At 45.3% G+C, this 20,687-nt stretch overlaps 1 protein-coding gene across 2 annotated transcripts in view; it reads left to right on the top strand.

Moving 5' to 3' along the window:
• The window catches only part of BRDT (bromodomain testis associated), a 2,469,968-nt gene that overhangs the window by 169,192 nt on the left and 2,280,089 nt on the right, over nucleotides 1-20,687 (top strand). Inside the window, exon 3 of one of the 2 annotated variants that reach the window (XM_086953937.1) lies at nucleotides 11,796-11,888. The exons of the other annotated variant lie outside the window; for it this stretch is intronic. Within the exon in view, the coding sequence (XP_086810063.1) occupies nucleotides 11,796-11,888 (93 nt within the window). The remainder of the gene's footprint in view (nucleotides 1-11,795; nucleotides 11,889-20,687) is intronic. 2 annotated transcript variants of the gene reach the window in all.

The raw sequence follows: 20,687 nt of genomic DNA, 5'->3' as shown, positions 1-20,687 counted from the left end.
ATTTCAGTAAATCGCCACTGCAGTCCAAGACACGGCAAAAGCTACTTCCTTAGATTCCTAGAGAGCACACCGAGTTCTTTCGACACACCAAACCTCCAGCAACCTCGGAAAGCCCCGCTTGCTTTGTTTTGATTTGTAATAGAACTCCTGCGAGCACTGTAAAGAACGGCCAGTTCTTAGTGACATCTTTATTGACGTTTTATGTCCAAACCTTACGTCAAACTCTGCACCTTTCAGGTATAAATATACCAACGTTGCCTTATTTCATAATACTCCTTTTACTGTACGTACTTTACTTTACATTAAGTATTGCAATTGTGGTAATTAATTTCTCTTGCATGAGAAGGAAGACTGCTCAATAAATAATACATTTTATTGAAAACGCCTGTCTCTCTATTCTCTGCACCCTGGTGAAATTAAATATGCACAACTGACTGAGTGAAATAGCTGTCTATTGTTTCACACGACTCTAGAGATTGCCTCTTATTCTGAGGGAGCAAAGTTGTCATGTTTATGCGGTTGTCAGAAGCTGAATCCCTTCTTGTCTGAGCCAGGGAAGCTGATCACTTCCTATTCAGTCAAGAAAGTTTCAACTGACCTGTGAGCTAGCTGGCGCAAACCTAAATTAAGTCTAACATAGTCAGTAGAGACCTAGAAGACCTCGGTCCTACGTCTAAACTGCTGTGTGTTATTCCAATGCGCAGGGCCTATAGGGAAAATAGGATCTACACTACATGGCGCCCAACGTTTGGTAAGGCGATAAAACTAACGCAAGACGTTAGAGTAACTCAGTTGTGCTTTTTCACACAGACCCTTTCTCCCGTAAATACTCCAATAGACTTCTGGAGTGGGTGAAAGGTTAAAATCCGCCGGAACTTAGTAGGAAGAGATTCCTATGTAGAGTTTCTGGTTTAGTCAGCGTTGAAGGATACAGTGTTCCAAAATATTGTGCATCTAATCTTTTGTTTCCTTGAAACCTGATCTCCAACAAAAAACCTTTGACAGTAAAATACCAGGTAGTGAAGACGAAAGGGAAGCAGCTAGACTAGCAGCACGACTAATAGAGGAAGACAAGAGTCTCCTACAGAGTGACCAGAATGCTATCCTCATTCCGGTCACCATAAGAAAAACTATAACTTTAAAACTTATAGAAAACAGACTGACATCACAAGGTGGTACAGTCATTTTCGTGATAGAGGCACACGAATATCGGCAGACAGAGGTATTCTATTCATGGATAAACTTTCCAGCGGCAAACGCTACAACACACGAGTTCCACTATTACAAAATAGAGGAACCACCGGAAGAATATACACCTTTCGAGGATATCGAAATACCACTAAATTACCAAGAGCATCTGCTCTGGTTTAAAGGCGCCCTAAAACATACTGATCACATCACCAGGCTCGGTCCACTAGGCAGACCAGGAGCAACGTGGCAGGTTCTAGCCAGCTACACACCACATCCAGACATTGATAAAATGTCACGCGAAGAACTTTTAGCACAGCTAAAATGACTGATTAAAATTCACAGACAGTTAGTCCAATATGTAATACGGACTGCAACAGTCCAACCAGCTGTTAATATTCCACAGCTGACCCCTCATCAAGGGAACACAAATAAAATTACACCACAGAACATACAATCATGTCTGGGGAAAAACACCCGCAAAACGGGAACAAATTCCATTCTGGCTGGCACAGAAAATAGCTCAAATAGAGGCAGTATTCCCGAATACTACCCCTATTGAGAAACACAGGATTCTGACCATCAGCCTTCCAATGGGGGTCGCACCACATGTGGAGGACTGTGACACTTGGGGCACAGTCTTTGCTTCCATTTACACAAAAACACATGGTGTTCCGTCTCTGGCGGTAATACCAGATGTGCTAAAACACATTCAGAATGAATACAGTCCAGAACCTGCTTTAACTCTTGGTATGAAATTACTGAAAGACTTCAAGCAGGTCTCGGCTATATTATTAGCCAACATAAAAGGAGAAGCAGCATCTGTGGCGATCCGCCAAAAATTAAAAGAAACGGATATAACAGACCAACCAATTGAGCTTGCCAGAATCATAGAAAAATGCTATGAAGAATTAGGTAGAGATAGTTTGGGTGGGAAACCAGTAAAACCCCAACTACTTGAAAATCCTGAAAAATTATTTATTAAAAATAATCTAAACACTCCTAAAAAGAGCTGAGATGGAAATAAACAATCCACTCAAGAAAAAGGTTTCCAGTCCAGAGGAAGGTCTCCTCGGCGGAGAGAAAAAACTCTGAATCGAGAACACCAGTCTCCCCAGAGGGAGCCCTCTGAAAAAAGATACAACCTTAGAAATAGGGATAATTTGAAAAAGCCTGATAGATATCAAGATATTGATACACGTCCTTCTCGATCTTTTTCGCAGAAATCGGAAAGAAGAGGACGATCAGAAGACACGGAAGAGCACGCCAAGTCCAAAGACAAGGAACCTGCTCAAAGTAAAAAATTTAAATTTCCAAAAAAGAGGGCAGCCAGTATTAAAATAATCAAACATGCCGAGGATACTGAGGACACAGCTGAAAAACGGAGAGTGGGCACAGACCATGCCAGACAGTGCAGCAGAAATCAGCATAGCTTGCAAGATCCTGATGAATCATCTGGAGACAGTGGACACGAATGAATACATTCAAGTGGAAACTGCAGATACCAGAGTTAGTGAACCTCATAAGATATACGAAATAACATTGCGTATAGAGGGAGATAAGACTAGGAAAATAAGGGGTCTATTTTGGGATAACCTCTCAAAAGGCTATGACATCCTGTTCGCTGAGAAAGATTGGCCCCCAGAGTTTGTCAGGGAGTGCCCTCATTGCGAAGAAATGATTATGCCTGTCTTCTCAAATCATATTCCAATTCACACTAAATATATATATGCAAGAAAATGGGCAGTAGCTCAAGCACCTGCATTATACAAGAATCATGTAGGATGGGATGAAGACTCTCCTCCTCACAAAATCCAGTTAAAATGTCAACCTACTGCACAAAGGCAGTACCCGATTAAGCAAGAAGCTAAAAAACAAGTCAGGGAGATTTTAGATCAACTTGAATACCAAGGGGTGATTGAAACATGCACCTCTCAAATGAACAATCCTTTGTTTCCTGTCTCCAAACCAGATGATTCGTATCGTCTAGTCTTGGACTGCAGACACCTTAACGCATGTTGCAAAACATTTGCGGTACAAAATTCGCACAGTGTGGCACTAATGAATAACATAGTTCGCAAAAAATACAAAAGAACATTAGACATCTCTAATGGGTTCTTTTGTCAAAATATTGCACCGGAAAGCAGATACTTGACCGCTTTCTCAATAATGGGGTCACAGAAAATTTCTGTAGACTCCCACATGGATTCAAGAACAGCCCAGGATTATTCTCAGCCAGAGTAAGAGTTACTCCAAATGTATGATGAGGCATTATCATATGTCGATGACATCTATCTCAGACGACGACTTGGATACTCACTTGAAAAGAGTGAACACCATAATACTTGGGTTTGCAGCAGAGGGTTACAAATTCAACTTTAAAAAGTCACGAATTGCCCATCTAACTGTCCTATTTTTAGGATACGAATTATCAAGTGAAGGAAAAAGCCTAGCAGACAACTTCTTAGAGAAGTGCGCTGTACTCCAAGCACCAAAAACGCTGAAAAACTTACAATCGATTGTAGGCTTCCTGAATTTCGGAAGAACTTACATTCTAAATTATGCAGAGAGAGTTAAACCTCTCTACGAATTGATAAAACCTGATTTTAAACCAATCAACTGGACTCAAAAACACACACAAATTTTGAGATCACTGCAAACAGACAGCTAAAACAAAATTAGAGAAACGTGATAATACACGCAACCTTGTAATCCGGGTCATCCCAGGAAGATGCGGATTCACGTACCTGCCCTCTGAGGGAGAAACGGTACCAATAGCTTACAAATCACATTTGTACACACAAACAGAAAAAACATTCAGTCTCACAGAAAATACTGTAAAGGCAGTTCGAACTGCTGTAGCAAGAGAACGAGCCCTAGCCAAAGGCAAAAGAATGACTGTTTTCACAGCAGAATCCGCCTTCGAGGCGCTATTCAGCCCAGTAAATCTAAAAACAGTGGCACTAGATCAGAAATGGATACAGTGGGAAAATCCTCATGCTGCAGAAGACGTGACATACTATTTTGTCCCGAACATGAAAAAACTGAATGATTTAAAATATGCAAAAGAATATCCTCTGCCAATCAAAATTCTGCCTCTCCAACAATACTCTTGTATAATCTATACAGACAGATTTGTACAGCATTACAAAGTAGATGATAAATCCTACAAAACAGCCTGCGCGATTGTTAAAGGTCGCTGGCTCTGCGGTAAATTCAGACCGAAAATAACAAAAACTGATTCACTGAGAAAATGTTCGGCTCAGCGAGCTGAAATCAGATCATTAAAGATGGCGCTTGAAAATGCCAAACGTGAATTTCCGACACTAATAGTGTGCGATTTGCATTTCTGCGTCAAATCTTACAATAGTGGTGTGGCTCACTGGTTAGAGGCAGCAGACCTGGAAGCAGAGAACGGCCCGGGACCAGGGTTCAATTCCCGACGCGGCAGGGTCGTGGACCAGGGTCAGCGGACTCGATAATTCTCGCCTCAGTGCCTACTCTAACCAGGGATCACACTCAGCAACTCTGGGCATTAGCTTGCCTCATCTCTACAACGGCCCCACACATTCGCCGGGGATGCCTGGTTTCACCTTGGAGATACCCAGTAGGGACCATATCACAGGGATAGCCAGGACGGGTTCCCCAGCGGTCTACAGCGCCACGACGCCTCAGGGCAGCAGTGAGCTTTACAAGACTACATTACATTACATTACAATAATGATTTGCAGAACTGGGTTCAAAATGAGTACAAAGATGACACAGGTGCCACAATCAAGCATAAAATGCTTTGGAAACAGGTAGTTCTTTTACAGAAAGAACTACAAATGACTCACGTGATACACACTCTGAGTCATCAACGTGATGGCGTTCACGTTGCAGGGAATTCATTGGCTAATACAGCCACAGTGGAAGCAACTCAGACGGCTTCCGTAGCCACAAAAAAGCGTTCAGAAAAATACATAGACGGGAAACGATGCTGGCGGTAAAAACGTCTTCAAAAGGCAACTGTGCAGCACTACCCGTGAACTATCCACTCAATTATACATACATAATTGACGCAAACTCCGTTCCTTTTGCTCGAATCCCTGGAGTGGGGGATAGGGAAATTCCAAACATGAACAGGAGAGTCTTATTAATAGCATACGCACACATGGGTGAAGGTCCAAGGCACAAACAGATGAAGGAATCTTTGACCGAATTACAATCAGAATACTGGTTGCCGGGGATGAGCCTGCAACATTATAAATTTGCGAAGAGCTGTCCAGACTGCAACAGAGACCGCAGTAACGAGCCAACCGGAGTAATGCCATGTCCATTTCTGTAGGCAGCATAAGGCTTTCTATACATAAAATCCAGCGTCCTATTAATTTCTTTTAAGACTATATTCACTTAAGAATGTGGCCCCAGCGCTCGGCTGACGCCAGAACTGTTATAAAAGATTTGCGAGTCTTTATCGGCACATACGCAATTGCCATGCTTCATTCTGACCAGGGTCCTGCTTTCAGCTCTTGAGCTTATAAGGAGGCCATGACCAGCATGGGCATTGGGTTGCGGTACTCTTGTCCCTTCCATCCTGAGGGAAACAGGGTTGTGGAAAGAAAAAATGAGACATAAAGCACTCTATAACGGCAAAGGTATTAGGTTTGGGTGATGAGTGGGTCCAGCATTTAACAAGTGTCCAACGTAGTCTTAATAATCTGCCAAGAAATTCTCTAAAAGGTTTCAGCTCGTACGAACTATTGTTCGGAACTAGAATGTATGTTCAGGACTTAGATAGTCATGCTTCAGTGGTAGAAGATAAGAAAAAATGCTTTGACATCAAAGATCGTTTGGCTGTTTTACAGGACTTAAATGACACAAGAAAGGCCCTGAGCAACATAAAGTTAAAACAGCAGCCAACAACCACTGAAGACACACCACCTGTCCCAGCAAGACCTATCTGGATTCCAAAGATTGGGGATCTGGTCAGAGAGAAAATAGCGGTGAAGAAGGAATTTGGGCCTTCTCACAGAAAAGCAGTACCTGTCTTAGCAATCAACGGAACAAGATCAATTGTACTACTGCCCCTTGCTGGGAAAAAGGAGAACCGAGTTGTATCCATCGACCTGGTAAAACCACAATCATGTGGTCAATAATACGTAGTAGGCCCAGTGGACTCCCAAGAAATAGCAGAATACCAAAATTTGCTACTATCCAAGAGGTTCAAACTGAGAGACTAATCACATTTGATAAACCTGCAGTGAATAAAATAGGACTATGCAGAAATGACATGGAACTTGTGCCTCTTGAAACCCAAATTGAAACAGTTCGTCAAGAAACACCAGTCTACAATGATGTAGCATCAAAATGTGCTAATGAAAGGCAAATTGAAAAAACAATTCCAACAATTGACAGAACTGCATCTGGCAACTTCATCAATTTCGATAACTTTTCTGAAGATCAAAGCGAGCATGAAGTAACGCCAGCAACAAAGACTTTTAAAGACAAAGCAACAGAACTTTTCGATCAACTCAAAAAAGCATATCTAAATGCACCATTGATTGAATACTGGATTGTAGTAGGGGTACTCGTACTCTTACTCTGCCTAATTTTAGTTTTAATTTTAGGAAAATTCATTACAGTACAATGGACACTGCAAGTCAGGACATCAACTTAGTTCTGAAGCCACACAAGTCATCTCACATCGAGAAAAGAGAACTATCATCAGTGAATGTAACAGCCATTCCAATACCCGGCGGGGTAGTTTGGGACAAAACAGATTACGAAATATATGGACCGGTGGAACTCTTGAAATATCCTCATCAGTTTAAGGTTTCATTAAGTGACTTTGTAAAACCATGTACATTCTCTGATGATTGGGATTTTGAAAGCATAAATAATATGATGTCAGATTTAGTATTATCAGCAAAATTCACAGAACATGATTATTTGCAGGGTTCATCGAATTATGAACAGATGTATTGCTACACCCACTATGCAGACCACTATTTGCATAAATCTGCTCAACCTAGAAATGTTTTTAAATATAATCAATGGGAACATTGTGCAACTCCACCTAAAAGTAGTTCAAAAACATTCTATGAGAAATTCAATACTTCTCAGGGTTTAACACAAGTGATGCACAAACATTTTATTATAAACTGTTAGATAAAACAGGGACAAAAACCATGCGGACAAATACTAAATTGATCTATTCGGAAATATTTTATGAAAAAATGATTACATTTGGTTTCGATTTCTGGAAAAACAACATTGAAACAAAAACGATCTGGGGTACAAAAGAATGGCAGGTACAAGGCCTAGAAGCATTATTTCGAGCCTGCATGATCCCAGAACAAATAATGTTCTTGAATGACACCATTCAACAAACTACCTGTTTTGGCCTAGCCAAAATCAAAGACTTAAACAAACCGTCTATTCCAAAGCCAATGCCTGATAACACAACCACAGATATTGATATAGACGTATCCCAAATTTTACATCAAAATAGAACACATCCTGATTGGAAAAAGTGGTTAATTTGGCCAACAGACACAAATAAATGTCAAGATAGATTCCTGAACAAAATACAGGGGTTAAAAATGACCAGACCAGACCCTAGATCACTGCTTTCCAAACTTTTCATGTTGGTGACACACCTCTTTGTGAAATTTGTTTCAGGGACACGGTAACACGAGCTAGCTCAGCGAGCTAGCCCGAATCACTCACAACCCCACACACACACAACCCCACACACACACACACACCCCTCCACACACACACACACACCCCTCCACACACACACACCCCTACACACACAACCCACCCCACACACACACACAACTCCACACGCACATCCCCCCACACACACACACACAGCTACACACACACACACACACCCACACACACCCCATCCCACACCCCACACACCACACCCCACACCCCACACACCACACCCCACACACACACAACCCACCCACCCCACACAAACACAACCCACCCCACCCAATCACGTTACATTCCACACATATTTACAATTTTATGCACAGTGAGGTCAACTAATTTGCCCAGAATCACACATTTTAAACTCAAATGCCCTGGTTGAACACTTCCAGAACGCTGATCATAGCCCTGATGAACTTTGCTGGCTGATCTGGGAAAGGCCTCTCTGGGCCCAAGGTGTGGAAATATGGGGCGCATACTAGATGTGAGGGAATGCAAATGCATGTCACTTCTTGACACGCATTCGTCAATAATGGCCTTAATGAATCTGAAGTCAGCCATGCCAACTAGCGTGTCTCTCGCTTGAATGAGTAGCCACACACATGTGCATTGGTATTTTGGTAAATATTCACATAATACAGTGCATTAACATCATCGTGGATTACCTACCTTTACTCTGATATGTAGACAAGATACAATGTTTTCCTCCCTGACTATATTCATGTATTTTGAAATGCTAATAGTGTGTAATATAGCAAGTATTTCTGCACTTGTATTCGCTATGATTTTGCCTCCCTCCGTGGAGTGGATACAACTCAATGATGTAATTTATTTTGTAGCATTCTGGATGTAATCATGTTTGTTACAGAATGCACATTGATAACACATGCTATGCAAACAAGAAACAACAGTTTCCTCCTTGACTATATCCCGACTGTATCCGTGTATTTTGACCGATAGAAATGCTATTAATGCGTAGTATGGCAATTATTTCTGCACCAGTATTCGCTGTGTTTATATAATGGAACACTTTTTATAAATATTCGGTATGTAAATAAATTTTTAACACCATGCACAATATAAAACACGGTTTACACCCAAATAGCTGGATGTAATATCCCCCAGACCCCCTCCGTCGTGTGTGTCACGGCTCCCGGGCACACACACAGCCGCACCCGAGCACTTAACAGGTCTTTAAAAGACCACTTAACGTGCTAATAAGGCTTTGTTATTCATATTAGAGCCCCTGCAGCGCCACTCTGCCTGTTGCTGGAAGGCCCGCGGGGGTGATCTAAACAGCATGCTGATCGCCCGGCACACCTACCCATGGGGCGCGACACAGTAACGTGTCGCGCCACACAATTTGGAAAGCTGTGCCCTAGATACTCCCAGAGACAACATCCAGGGATAGTAACAACATACAGTGTAGGGAAATTATGCCTTGAATGGCTACAAACATCCACACTGGCAGAAATTAAGCAACACTTATCTTTACTTAAAGATGGTGCTGACTTGCGCAATTTCATAATGGGACCACGCAAACAGCGTCAAAAACATTTCATAGCGGCCAGTATATACGCTGCTTACAACGAGGCATGGAAAGTGACTCAAATTGAGACGGCAGAGAAAATACGAGAAATTGATCGTATTAATTTGGAAAAATCACTTTCTGTTGTGGACAATGGGTTAATGACTCTGTCCTCCAGAATATATTCACTGGACAGTATTGTATCATCTGCTATAGATATAATAGATCAGGACTTGCTAATGTTACAACATGGGCAGTCCCAATTACGTTCTATTGTACAACTAGGCTGGACGCTGCAAAACCTGCGTTCAGGCTATGTGCCTTGAAGTTTAATCAATCAATCAAAGTCATTGTTCTCTATCTTTAACCTTACTGATAAACAAATCAGTTTGGCACAGAAAGGAGCAGACTATACGATTCTGAGCATTGAAAAACTTGAGAGATTACAGTTGACAATGTCAGAAAGACCTGTCATTGAATGGATAATACACAGGATTATCACAATTCCGATAACAACTTTCCAATTTAAAAAATGCCAAGAGTATATAGCGATTCAGAAAAGGGGGTGGTGATGAACAGAGTGTCTCAATTAAGCAGACCACTCTTACCCAGTCCAAAGATCAGGGCTTGATCCATCACCGTTATTTATCTCACTGCACCATCCCAGCTCAGAACCTGGCTATATGCAAATCAGTCTGTCCCTGGCCCAGTGCATCATGGGAACAGGGCAGACTAAACTACCAAGCCAATTCTTCACCAGAAAGGAGACAAGCTACCGGGGACCGGTTTCTGGCATTTCTGCCGTCTTCGGCCCGGCTTGCTTGAATCCTGATGGTGCAGTGAGAAAGGGACTCATGTCTGAGTATACCCTGCCACACCTATAGTGGCCAAAAACGATTCAGAAAAGGGGGTGGTGATGAACAGAGTGTCTGAATTAAGCAGACCACTCTTACCCAGTCCAAAGATCAGGGATTGATCCATCACCGTTATTTATCTCACTGCACCATCCCAGCAAGCAAGCCGGGCCGAAGACGGCTGAAATGCCAGAAACCAGTCCCCGGTAGCTTGTTTCCTTCCCAGTATAAGAATTGGCTTGGAAGTTTGGTCTGCCCTGTTCCCATGATGCACTGGGCCAGGGTCAGACTAATTTGCATATAGCCAAGTTCTGAGCTGGGATGGTGCAGTGAGCTAAAAAAAAAGGTGATGGATCAAGCCCTGATCCTTGGACTGGGTAAGAGTGGTCTGCTTAATTCAGACACTCTGTTCATCACCACCCCCTTTTCTGAATCAAGAGTATATACCAGCAGGCCAGTATGAAAGGTTGGGTTAAGGGTACATTAAGTCATCATGGAAATTACCTTATACACACACATGTTGTAGTGACAAAAACCAGAATGTATTTCTTAGTGGTAATAATTGTAAACAATCACTAAGCGGTATACTTCTGTGCCAAGGTATTAATGTACCTGGGGCCTGTGAGGGGACTTCAAATAACCTTTCATGCCACCAGTACTGCACACCTGCAACACAGATAGAGCCCTTCTTTAGACAACTTTCTAACGTGAGTTACGTTCTAATAACGGACCACAGCTGTTGTGGCATGGTGCCAGGGAAAGCCTATCTCATAAGCGTTAGTTCCATGGTCACTTGCTGTATGCAAGCATTGTATTCAAACGGCCCTGGAGACTCCGAGGTGACAATTTGGCCTCAGTTGATTTCTCTTCTATACAAATTGATACTTTAAGCAGAATGAAGTCTGTGATTTTACAGACAACAGTGCCCATCACGTCATCAAAAGTAACGTATGATCTTCAAGTTGCAAGGACAACGGCAGAGATACATACACTTTTATCAACAAATTGCCCCGTGCATTTCACAGAAATGCTAAGCCAAATCCTAAATATGTCGGATGCCAGTGGTATCTCGTATGTATTTAAGACAATTTTTTCGGGACTGTTAACACCCTTCGAAGCAGTCCTGGGCATCTTTCCCAATTTTGTCCATTCGGTTTTTGGTGGCCTACCACTACTTTTGGGACTCGTAGCAGGAATCTTATTTTTGACTCTTCTGCTCCGATATGGCAAGCCAAAACGCAGACATGATTCCGGCAACGATGGAAGAAACGATCCTAGCAATACGTTACCGGGACCACATAACTAAAGTCCTTGGATTAGCCCGGCTAAGATATCTGAATATGACCTGCTTTCTATCATTCAGACCTATATGGCAGAACTGCATCTTACCTGTGCTTCGATGTATGCTATGCGGAGAAGAATGCATGTTAGACACCTGTCTTACACTACAATCAGCATTGCCAATGGATGTCGATACTTTGCTAAGTCCAGTAACGGCTCATGCATCGTGTTGTCCCCAGCGATTACCAATCCTGATGACGGCATTCGTTGAGACTTCTGCACTACGATTAGGTGGTGGCAGTGAAGCAAGAAATGAGAGCAACATCACCCAGGTACGACCTTCTGTGAGCATTGCTGATACAGAAATCGATGACAGCAATCATTCTCACGACTGCCCGGTTACAGCATTATCATCCTTGGTCGAACTTTCACCTGAAGCTGTAGACTGTTTTTTTGCACATATATCTGAAGTCCTTTTCTCCCCTGAACCAAAAGAATAACTTTTGAACCAACCGGCACACAGTGTTCCCCTGAACTCTGAATTCGGCCTTCAGCTTTTGAAAAACAAAAGCTTGTGAAAACATTTGGAACTATATTTTCCCCTGAAACGAAATTATTTTTTTCCCAAAATGCCAAAATATTTACTTTTTTTTGGCACACGTACTCTGCTTACAGTAGAACTATTCATAAAGAACAGAGCTTCTATTTTTAGCAAATCTAGAGACCAGATATTACCGCAGCCTCTAGCACACTCACAAGCAATTTCATTTATATGTGATGAAATAGTCTCGACCTTCTTTTCTGTAATCAAGAGACATTTCATGTGTAATTTTCGCAAATCGTTCAACTGATTATATATATGCAATTTTTGAATGATTACACTGCTTAAAACGTACAGTACCTATAACGTTACGTGTATTTCGCATACACCATTTCGAATGCTGAAATGTATTTTGGGTGGGTCGGAATACACATGCATCTTTATTGCTTAGTTTTTAGTAATTGATGGACATAAAACCGTGGAGTGGATAATGTGTTTTATCTAGGTACCCGATTCAATATTGTGACCTTATGCCCCTATACGGCTATAATCAATAAATAACCCTATAATAATCAGAACCATATTTCAGTAAATCGCCCCTGCAGTCCAAGACACGGCAGAAGCTACTTCCTTAGATTCCTAGAGAGCACACAGAGTTCTTTCGACACACCAAACCTCCAGCAACCTGGGAAAGCCCCGCTTGCTTTGTTTTGATTTGTAATAGAACTCCTGCGAGCACTGTAAAGAACGGCCAGTTCTTAGTGACATCTTTATTGACTTCTTATGTCCAAACCTTACGTCAAACTCGGCACCTTTCAGGTATAAATATACCAACGTTGCCTTAAGCAAAAACACGGTGATGATTCTGGAGCAGAGCAGCTAATCTACTTTCCGAGAGCCCAGCAGAAGCGAGAAGCCCACGGATGCTGCCCCTCCTCTTTGACGCGCTGAGAAAGACGCAGTCTTTTCTCCTGCCGAGAAAATCCAGCTCCGGCGTTTCCAGCCTACCCTTGCGGGTGACTGGAATATCGAGTCCTGAGAGGGAGATACCAGACCTCCTACATTCTATTCCCAATGTACAGTGCTGACTAAACCCTTAGAGAGAATTCTTGAACAGATCCTTGGCAACAAACCTACTTAACTTAAACTGCTACTTACTCCTTCCCACGTATTAGGCTTAGGTCAGGTACACCGGGGTAGGCGTATTTTAGAAGCACCAGTTGAGCACGTTAGCCTATGTATATATGTATATATGTTTTATCCATTTTAATGTGTCTTATGGCTAAGAAACCATATCAATGCTTTTACAGTATTATTTCATAATACTCCTTTTACTGTACGTACTTTACATTACATTAAGTATTGCAATTGTGGCAATTCATTTCTCTTGCATGAGAAGGAAGACTGCTCAATAAATAATACCTTTTATTGAAAACGCCCGTCTCTCTATTCTCTGCACCCTGGTGAAATTAAATATGCACAACTGACTGAGTGAAATAGCTGTCTATTGTTTCACACGACTCTAGAGATTGACTCTTATTCTGAGGGAGCAAAGTTGTCATGTTTATGCGGTTGTCGGAAGCTGAATCCCTTCTTGTCTGAGCCAGGGAAGCTGATCACTTCCTATTCAGTCAAGAAAGTTTCCAGTGACCTCTGAGCTATGTGGCGCAAACCTAAATTAAGTCTAACATAGTCAGTAGAGACCTAGAAGACCTCAGTCCTACGTCTAAACTGCTGTTTGTTATTCCAATGCGCAGGGCCTATAGGGAAAATAGGAACTACACTACAGTCAGCTCAGGGATGGGGTGGGCATCAGTTTTCATGACAGTATTGAGCACACAGTAGTCCAGGCAGAACTGCAGTCCCTGTGTGGCATCGAATCCAGCAGCTTTGGAAACCAAGACCACTGGGTAGGACCGAGGATTGCTGGAGGGCTCATTCACACCTAAAGCGAACATCTTGGACACCTCCATCTTGTTTCCAGCATTCAACCTGTAAATCTTGTGCTTCACAGGCGGACTGTCCCCAGTGTCAATATCATGAGTGCAGCAATGAGTGACTCCTGGGACAAGTGAGAACAGTGGCAAACTGCCCCATTAATGGGGGACATTCACTCTGCTGCTCCAGGGTCAGTGTAGTGGAGAGGACCACTCCTTCCACAGACTCATCCTGCTCCTCGGCAGACAGGAGGTCGGAGAGAGGTTCATTCTCCTCTTCCAGCTCATCATCGGTAGCCAAGAGCATGGTTAACTCTGACCTCTCAAAGTGGGGCTTAAGGCGGTTCATGTGCAGAACTCTCAAAGGATTCCTAGGAGTCTGTAAGTCCACCAGGAAGGTGACATCACTCTTGCGTTCTTTTACCTCTTATTGGTGGGACCACTTGTCTTGTAGAGCACGGGGCTCTACTGGTTCCAACACCCACACTTTCTGACCAGGCTGAAACTCAACCAGAGTGGTATTCTGGTCGTACCAACGTTTCAGGTGTTCCTGGCTTGCTTTGCTTGAGCGAGTTTCTAAAGCAGGATGTCTGGTTTCAGACGGCCAGCATGTAGCTAAATACATCCTGGGGTGGCATCCTAGGAGCTTCCTCCCAGCTTTCCTTGACCAAACTGAGAGTTCCTCTCACAGGGTGCCGATACAGCAGCTCAGAAGGGCTAAAACCAGTCCCTTTCTGCTGTACCCTCCCTGTAAACAGAGACGGTATGGCTAGAGGACTTCCCTCTTATGCCTCGTGGGTTCTGGCAGACCCTGCAATCATGCCTTTCAGGGTACGATTGAATCTCTCAACCAACCCATTACTCTGTGGGTGGTAAGGGGTGGTGAATTTGTAGTTCACCCGCTCACTCCTTCCACATGGCCTTCATGACCAGCGACATGAAGTTGGTAACCCCCACCCCAGTCAGATACCACCTCCTTGGGGAAACCTACATAGGTCAAGATCCCCATCAATGCTGGGTCACAACAGGCATCGTCACAGAGATGGATAGCTTCTGATTACGAGATGGCATGGTCCTCCAAGACCAGGATGAACCTAATTCCCATGGCTGTCTTGGGATCCAGAGGACCCACAATGTTGATGCCCACCCGCTTGAAAGAGGTGCTCACGCCAGGGAATGGTTTAGGGGAGCTTTACATTTCCTCCCACTCTTGCCACTTGCTTAGCAAGTTTGACAAGACCTCTAAAACGCATTTGACTGCCTTCACATTTTGGACCGGTAAAAGTCAGTGACAGGCCAGGTCTTGCCCTGCCCCAAATGTCCTGCCAAAGGCACATCATGAGCCAACCCCAGTCGGAAGATTCTGAAGTGCAGGGGTACCACCAGCACACAGACTGCCCGGCGCTCAGCAACATTAGGCTCAACATAGAGGAGACCATTCTCCCAGTAAATGAAATGTGATCTGGATTCTATGTCAGCTACCTGTTCCTCGGCCTGCTACCTAAGACCCACGAGAGTAGGGTATGTCTTTGGCTCCGTGCAGATCTCTTCCCTGGTGGGAACCCTTCTTGCTGCTAATAGGTCAGCTCAGGCAAGTCTCCTAGTTCAGCCAGCTCTTCCCCTGTAGGTACCAGCCCCCCCCCTTCCGGTTTAGCCTCCTCCCAGAATGTGGGCATTTAAGCGGCTGGTTTCCGGCACTCTCTGCCCCTCCTCTTCTTGGAAGACACCTGGGCCACTGTTCCAGGCTCCGGGTCCTCTTGAATACCCTCGGCTACCATGGACCGTGTGGTCGGGCACACCCACTCAGGCCAGCCCAACATCTCCAAGTCGGACCTGTGTTCCCTCTCTTGCCAGATGGTGTCCTCCAGGTCATTCCCCAGCACGCAATCCTCTGGCATGGATGGGCTCACAGCTATTCACAAGGAAGCGGAGACAACCCAGTCGCAAAGGGAACCTGAGCCACTTTACAGAAGCGCTCACTGTTGTCTGCTGCCACAACTTGAACCACATCAAGGACTACTTAATCTTCAGACACCATGTGACTCCTGGCAGTAGAGACACTGGATCTTGTGTCTCTCAGAGCCTCTACCCTCTGTCCGTTGATGATCACTTGCTGCCTGTACTTCGTAGTGTTATAATGCATTGAGTTTCTTTGGACGATCTAATTGTCCCCTAGTGAGACAAGGGTCATCTCAGCTGGGTCCCCACACCCTTCTGGAGCCAAATCCTCCCCAAGTGCTACACTAGCCATCACTGTAGGAGGGTGGATACCTGACTATGGTTGCCCTTAACTTTTTGCCTGGTGTTTTGCTGGTTTTCCGACTTAGTTGACCTGGGACCCTGCTATTCAGGTCCCCAGGCCTACTGCTCTCTCTGTAAAATGGATTCCATGTACCTTAGGTGCATTTACCAATTGGTACTGGGCCACCTTATCAGTCCCTGTACACAGGGAATAGGCGTACCCAGGGCCTTCCAGGGGCTGCAGCATGTATTATGCCACCCCTGGCTGGCAATCTAAATCTGACACAACTGGCTGCACGACAGCTGGGGCAAGGTGGTGTAATCACCCTTTGCTTTAGATATAGTATTCCTATATCTAACCCTAAAATGGACACATGTATTCCTATCAGTCACTCCTATGGCAGGCCTTATCAATCCTGAAGGCAGAGTGCTTGGAATTATGTGAGATGGTGCTCTGGCATGAGCTGAGCCCGTTTGCAGCTTGCAGAACCAAGTCCTAATAGCTGTTCCATGATAACGCGTACCATATACTCTTAAGTGCATTATAATCCTCGCGGTTATTTGCCAACTTTGGTATCGCTTTATCAAAACATGTCGAGTAAGGTGTCATACGAATTGGAATACTAACCCCTCGCCAATTCTGGTGACGGGGTTAGCATTCCACCCTTCTAGAGGGACACAACATGTATGTAGCTGTGAACCCCGGTTAAAGTTAACTTGAGCCTCAGCATCACAAAATGGATGCTGCCACCACAGACACAAGTCTGACCTCCTGCTGCTGGGAGTCCTTCCAGCGAGGAGAGCTTGGACAAAGGGTTTCCTGTCAGGGGCGGTGCTAGCACCATCCCAGACAGGGTTTTGTGTATCCCAGGTAGGCAGGGCTGAGAGGAAGGTGACTGCAAGTGGCACCCCAGTGCTCACTGTGCATATGCCGGCTTGTACTAGTTCCAGGGGCACACCAGCCCCTGAGCTGGGGAAAGTCCGGACAAGGGAGAGGGGTGTGACCACCCCCCTTCCTGGTCCCACCCATGGGCAGGACCTAGGAGCGTGCCAGCCCCTTTCCTTAGGATAAAGATAGGAGCGGGCCCCCTTCCCAAATTGGATAATTCTGAATCTTGATGACTTTCCACGAAAGAACTCTTGAACCTTTCTGAAGACTCTCCCTTGTGGCTAAGGAGTAGCCACCCTGCACCAGCGGGCACCATCTAAGCGCATGCGGTTTGCTGCAAGTCCATCCTCCGGATCAAGACTGCCCAGCTCGACGAAACCCGGATTCCCTGCCATCTCTGACCTCTACCTACATCATCAGCCCAGCTGAGATTCGTGGGTGTGACGAGACCCGAGGGACCGGCCATCTTCAAGACCTGCACGACGGTTATCCAGCACGACCGCCGAGGGATCCTCGAGTGAGTGCTTTGGGGTTTGAGAAGCCCTAACCCTGAGCAGCTCCAGCACCGAAGTCCAGCCCCCCAGCATCCACGAGATCTGTGTGGGGCCCTAATGCTCTTTGCTGCTCACCGCGTTGTCCGGCTACTTGCCTGCTGGCTTGTGGCCCTCTTGACGACGAACCACGACACTTCCATCGCTGGTCTGGTTGCTCCAGACTGGCCCTTGCTCCCCTCCAACAGAGGAGCACCCCGGACCCTCCTGGTCCACTCCAGACGCCATTTTGAGTCCACCGCGTGGGCTTGCATTTGCCAAGAGTTGTTGCCCCAATCCTGGGTCCAGCATCGCCGACAGCAGATACCTTCGTGGGACAGCTCGCACCTCCATCCTGGTCGCCGACAACGCCTCCTGGTCCGAGAGACTGCAGAGCCCAGCGTCGCCCACTCACCTGGTCGAGGTGACTTCATCCGGTGCCATCCTGGTGCCCATCTGATCACTGGCTAGTGATTAAGAACTGAGTCCCCTCTGCTTTCGGGTCGTCTCCATCATCGATCCAGGCTTGGATCACATCGAACTTCATCACTGGTCGCCTGCCAGCAACTTCTTCTTTCAGGCTCCATAGACTGTAACGAGGATTCCCGACGTCTTTTGAACCCTATGCAGCCGCAGCCCCTGGGCTAGATACCTTGAGCATTTCGGTGCTCCAACGTGGGTTCACTATCTAAGTGTCCAGATCCTTTTTCGTTTTCAGCCTATCTAGTCGGATTCGTCCGATAACTGTAACTTTACGAAATCTAGCATCCATAGACTTTGTCCTGCATCCCGCGTGAGAGTGCACACTCTGCACCCGATCTCCCTAGGCCTCCTGCTCCTAACCTGAAGGTTCTGTAGTGTAGTCCTAGCGATCCTGAAGCCTCTGGATCTTGTTACTTACCTGCTAGTATTTCGCATTCCACTTTTGTAGTATATGGTTTTTCGTGCCCCTCGGGCTTTTGTGTAAATTGTGCAACTTAAAGTATTTTCTTAAGAGTTTTGTTGTGTGCGTAGCTCCCTGACTCATAAAGAGATCAGGGTAGACTTGTTATAAATAAATATCCTTTTATTTTCATAACAACTTGTGTGGTGTCCTTTCACTTGGTGTTCAAGGGGTATATGTGATGGTATAACAGCTGGCTTAACACGCCCTCTAGAGTTTAGCCTAAAGACTGCTCTTGTCCATGCTACTAGGATAGCTGGTCTATAAGGTTGACTTGCAACCAATCATCAATAAGGGTCGTTTGGACTGATACATAGTGATCACTAGAATAGTGAGCACTGCATATCAGGCCAACTTCTCACAATCACCTGTCACTGCCCACTAGTGAGGGGTTTTCCCTCTCATCCGTGCCCCTCCTGATCAGTCATAACGCTTCCTGGGACTCCTCTCTCCAGGCTTCCCTGAAGAGATCCATGGTTTCATATCACCTGGGGGTGGGTATCGTTACCCTGGGAACTAGATTGTGGCCTTTTAGATAACTCTGTTTACCCTTGTCCCCCCCACTCTTCTGATGTGGACCCTGCCCACCCATGGTGGTCTCCTATGTATTTGGACCCTGGTGCTGATCCAGCGGTCTGCCTCCCTTGCAAGCTGCCTGTGGTCAGTAAGCTTGCTGTCAAACAAGTGCTCTTGCAGCTCTGGAAAACGATTGGACATGTGCTTCCATGCAATCAAATTGTAGAGCCCCTCATAATCTGTTACCTCATTGTCCTTCACCCAACCATCCATTGCTCTGCAGTAGAAATTGACATATTCAACCCAGGTTTGCGAACCAAGTTTAGTACTCTTCCTAAACTTTACTCTGTAACTCTGTGTGAGACCATACCACCTGACCAGGGCTTCCATCATTTTGAGGTACTTCATCTGATCCTCTATCAGTAAGGAAAAGAAGATGTCCCTCACCTCCACAGTAAAGTAATTCTACAGACCTGCTCCCCAATCTTTCTCTCAGGTACCCTGTGTGCCCTTAAAGCTACCTCATAGCCCCTAAACCACTGGTCAATGCCATCCCCACAACATCCCCACAACATAACCCTTCAGTACATCCTTGGGTATATGTACCTTGTGCACTGAAGATCAAGACGGCCGCCAACTGAGAGGAGCTCACCAAGGATGCTCCAGGCTTGGGATAAACTTCAGTTTTAAATCCCCCAACGTAGCCTAGCCATCCCCCCCACCTCCCTTCGCCTGTGGATTCATTGATAACGAAAACTGAAAAGGGTTCCAACTTACCGACGATTGCGTGCTGGGGGACTGTCAGGGGATTTTTGTTCCCGTCACCCTTTCCCCAAGCATGCCTCGGGAGCCATAGAGGTCCTTGCGCTCAGGTCTGGTAATGCAGAGATGGTAATCAGCCATCTGGATCGTATGTTGGACCTTCTGCATCCTCGCACCGCGAGCACCCGCCCCAGCCGAGCCCCCATGCTGCAGCACTGCTACTCTTAGAGACCTGCAGCCACAGTACTGCTGCACAGACAAATTTCAACCCGCAGCCGCTGTGCTAGCGGGCTGCGGGGCCTTTGGTGGTTATTCTTGAAAACCCTTGGTCACAGGACTGGCGGTTGTTCATCCGACTGCTGGTGATCGGCCCGCCTCTGGCGCTTTTGCCAGCTTTCAGACGGCTCTGGCATCGGGTGAGGATCCCCTGTGCTTCTATCAGGATGGTAAGGCCGCCTGCAAAGATAGAATCCGCCAGCCATCACTAGTCTATGGAGCGTGGCACCGCCATACTGCAGTGAGGCTAACTGGGTGTGGTCTGCTGCCACCTTTGGCTGTGGAGCCGTCTAGGAGTCGAGGGTGATGAAAAGAGGACTGCAGAGATGGGGCGCGAAGGCCTTACTGGGACTCCAATTCAACAAAAAGGGGTAACCCTGTGTCCCTCAGAACCTGGGTATTGGTAATTAAACAAACAAATGGTTCTGTTGGGTAAGACCAATTTCTTTGTAAAATGCTAGTATATGCAAATGAAACAAATATAGGCACTCTCTGA

The sequence above is a fragment of the Lissotriton vulgaris genome, chromosome 1_1, assembly GCF_964263255.1.
Source record: "Lissotriton vulgaris chromosome 1_1, aLisVul1.2, whole genome shotgun sequence".
Classification (NCBI taxonomy): Eukaryota; Metazoa; Chordata; class Amphibia; order Caudata; family Salamandridae; genus Lissotriton; species Lissotriton vulgaris.
The sequence above is the reverse complement of the archived record's forward strand: the minus strand, read 5'-3'. Positions and strand labels throughout refer to the sequence as shown.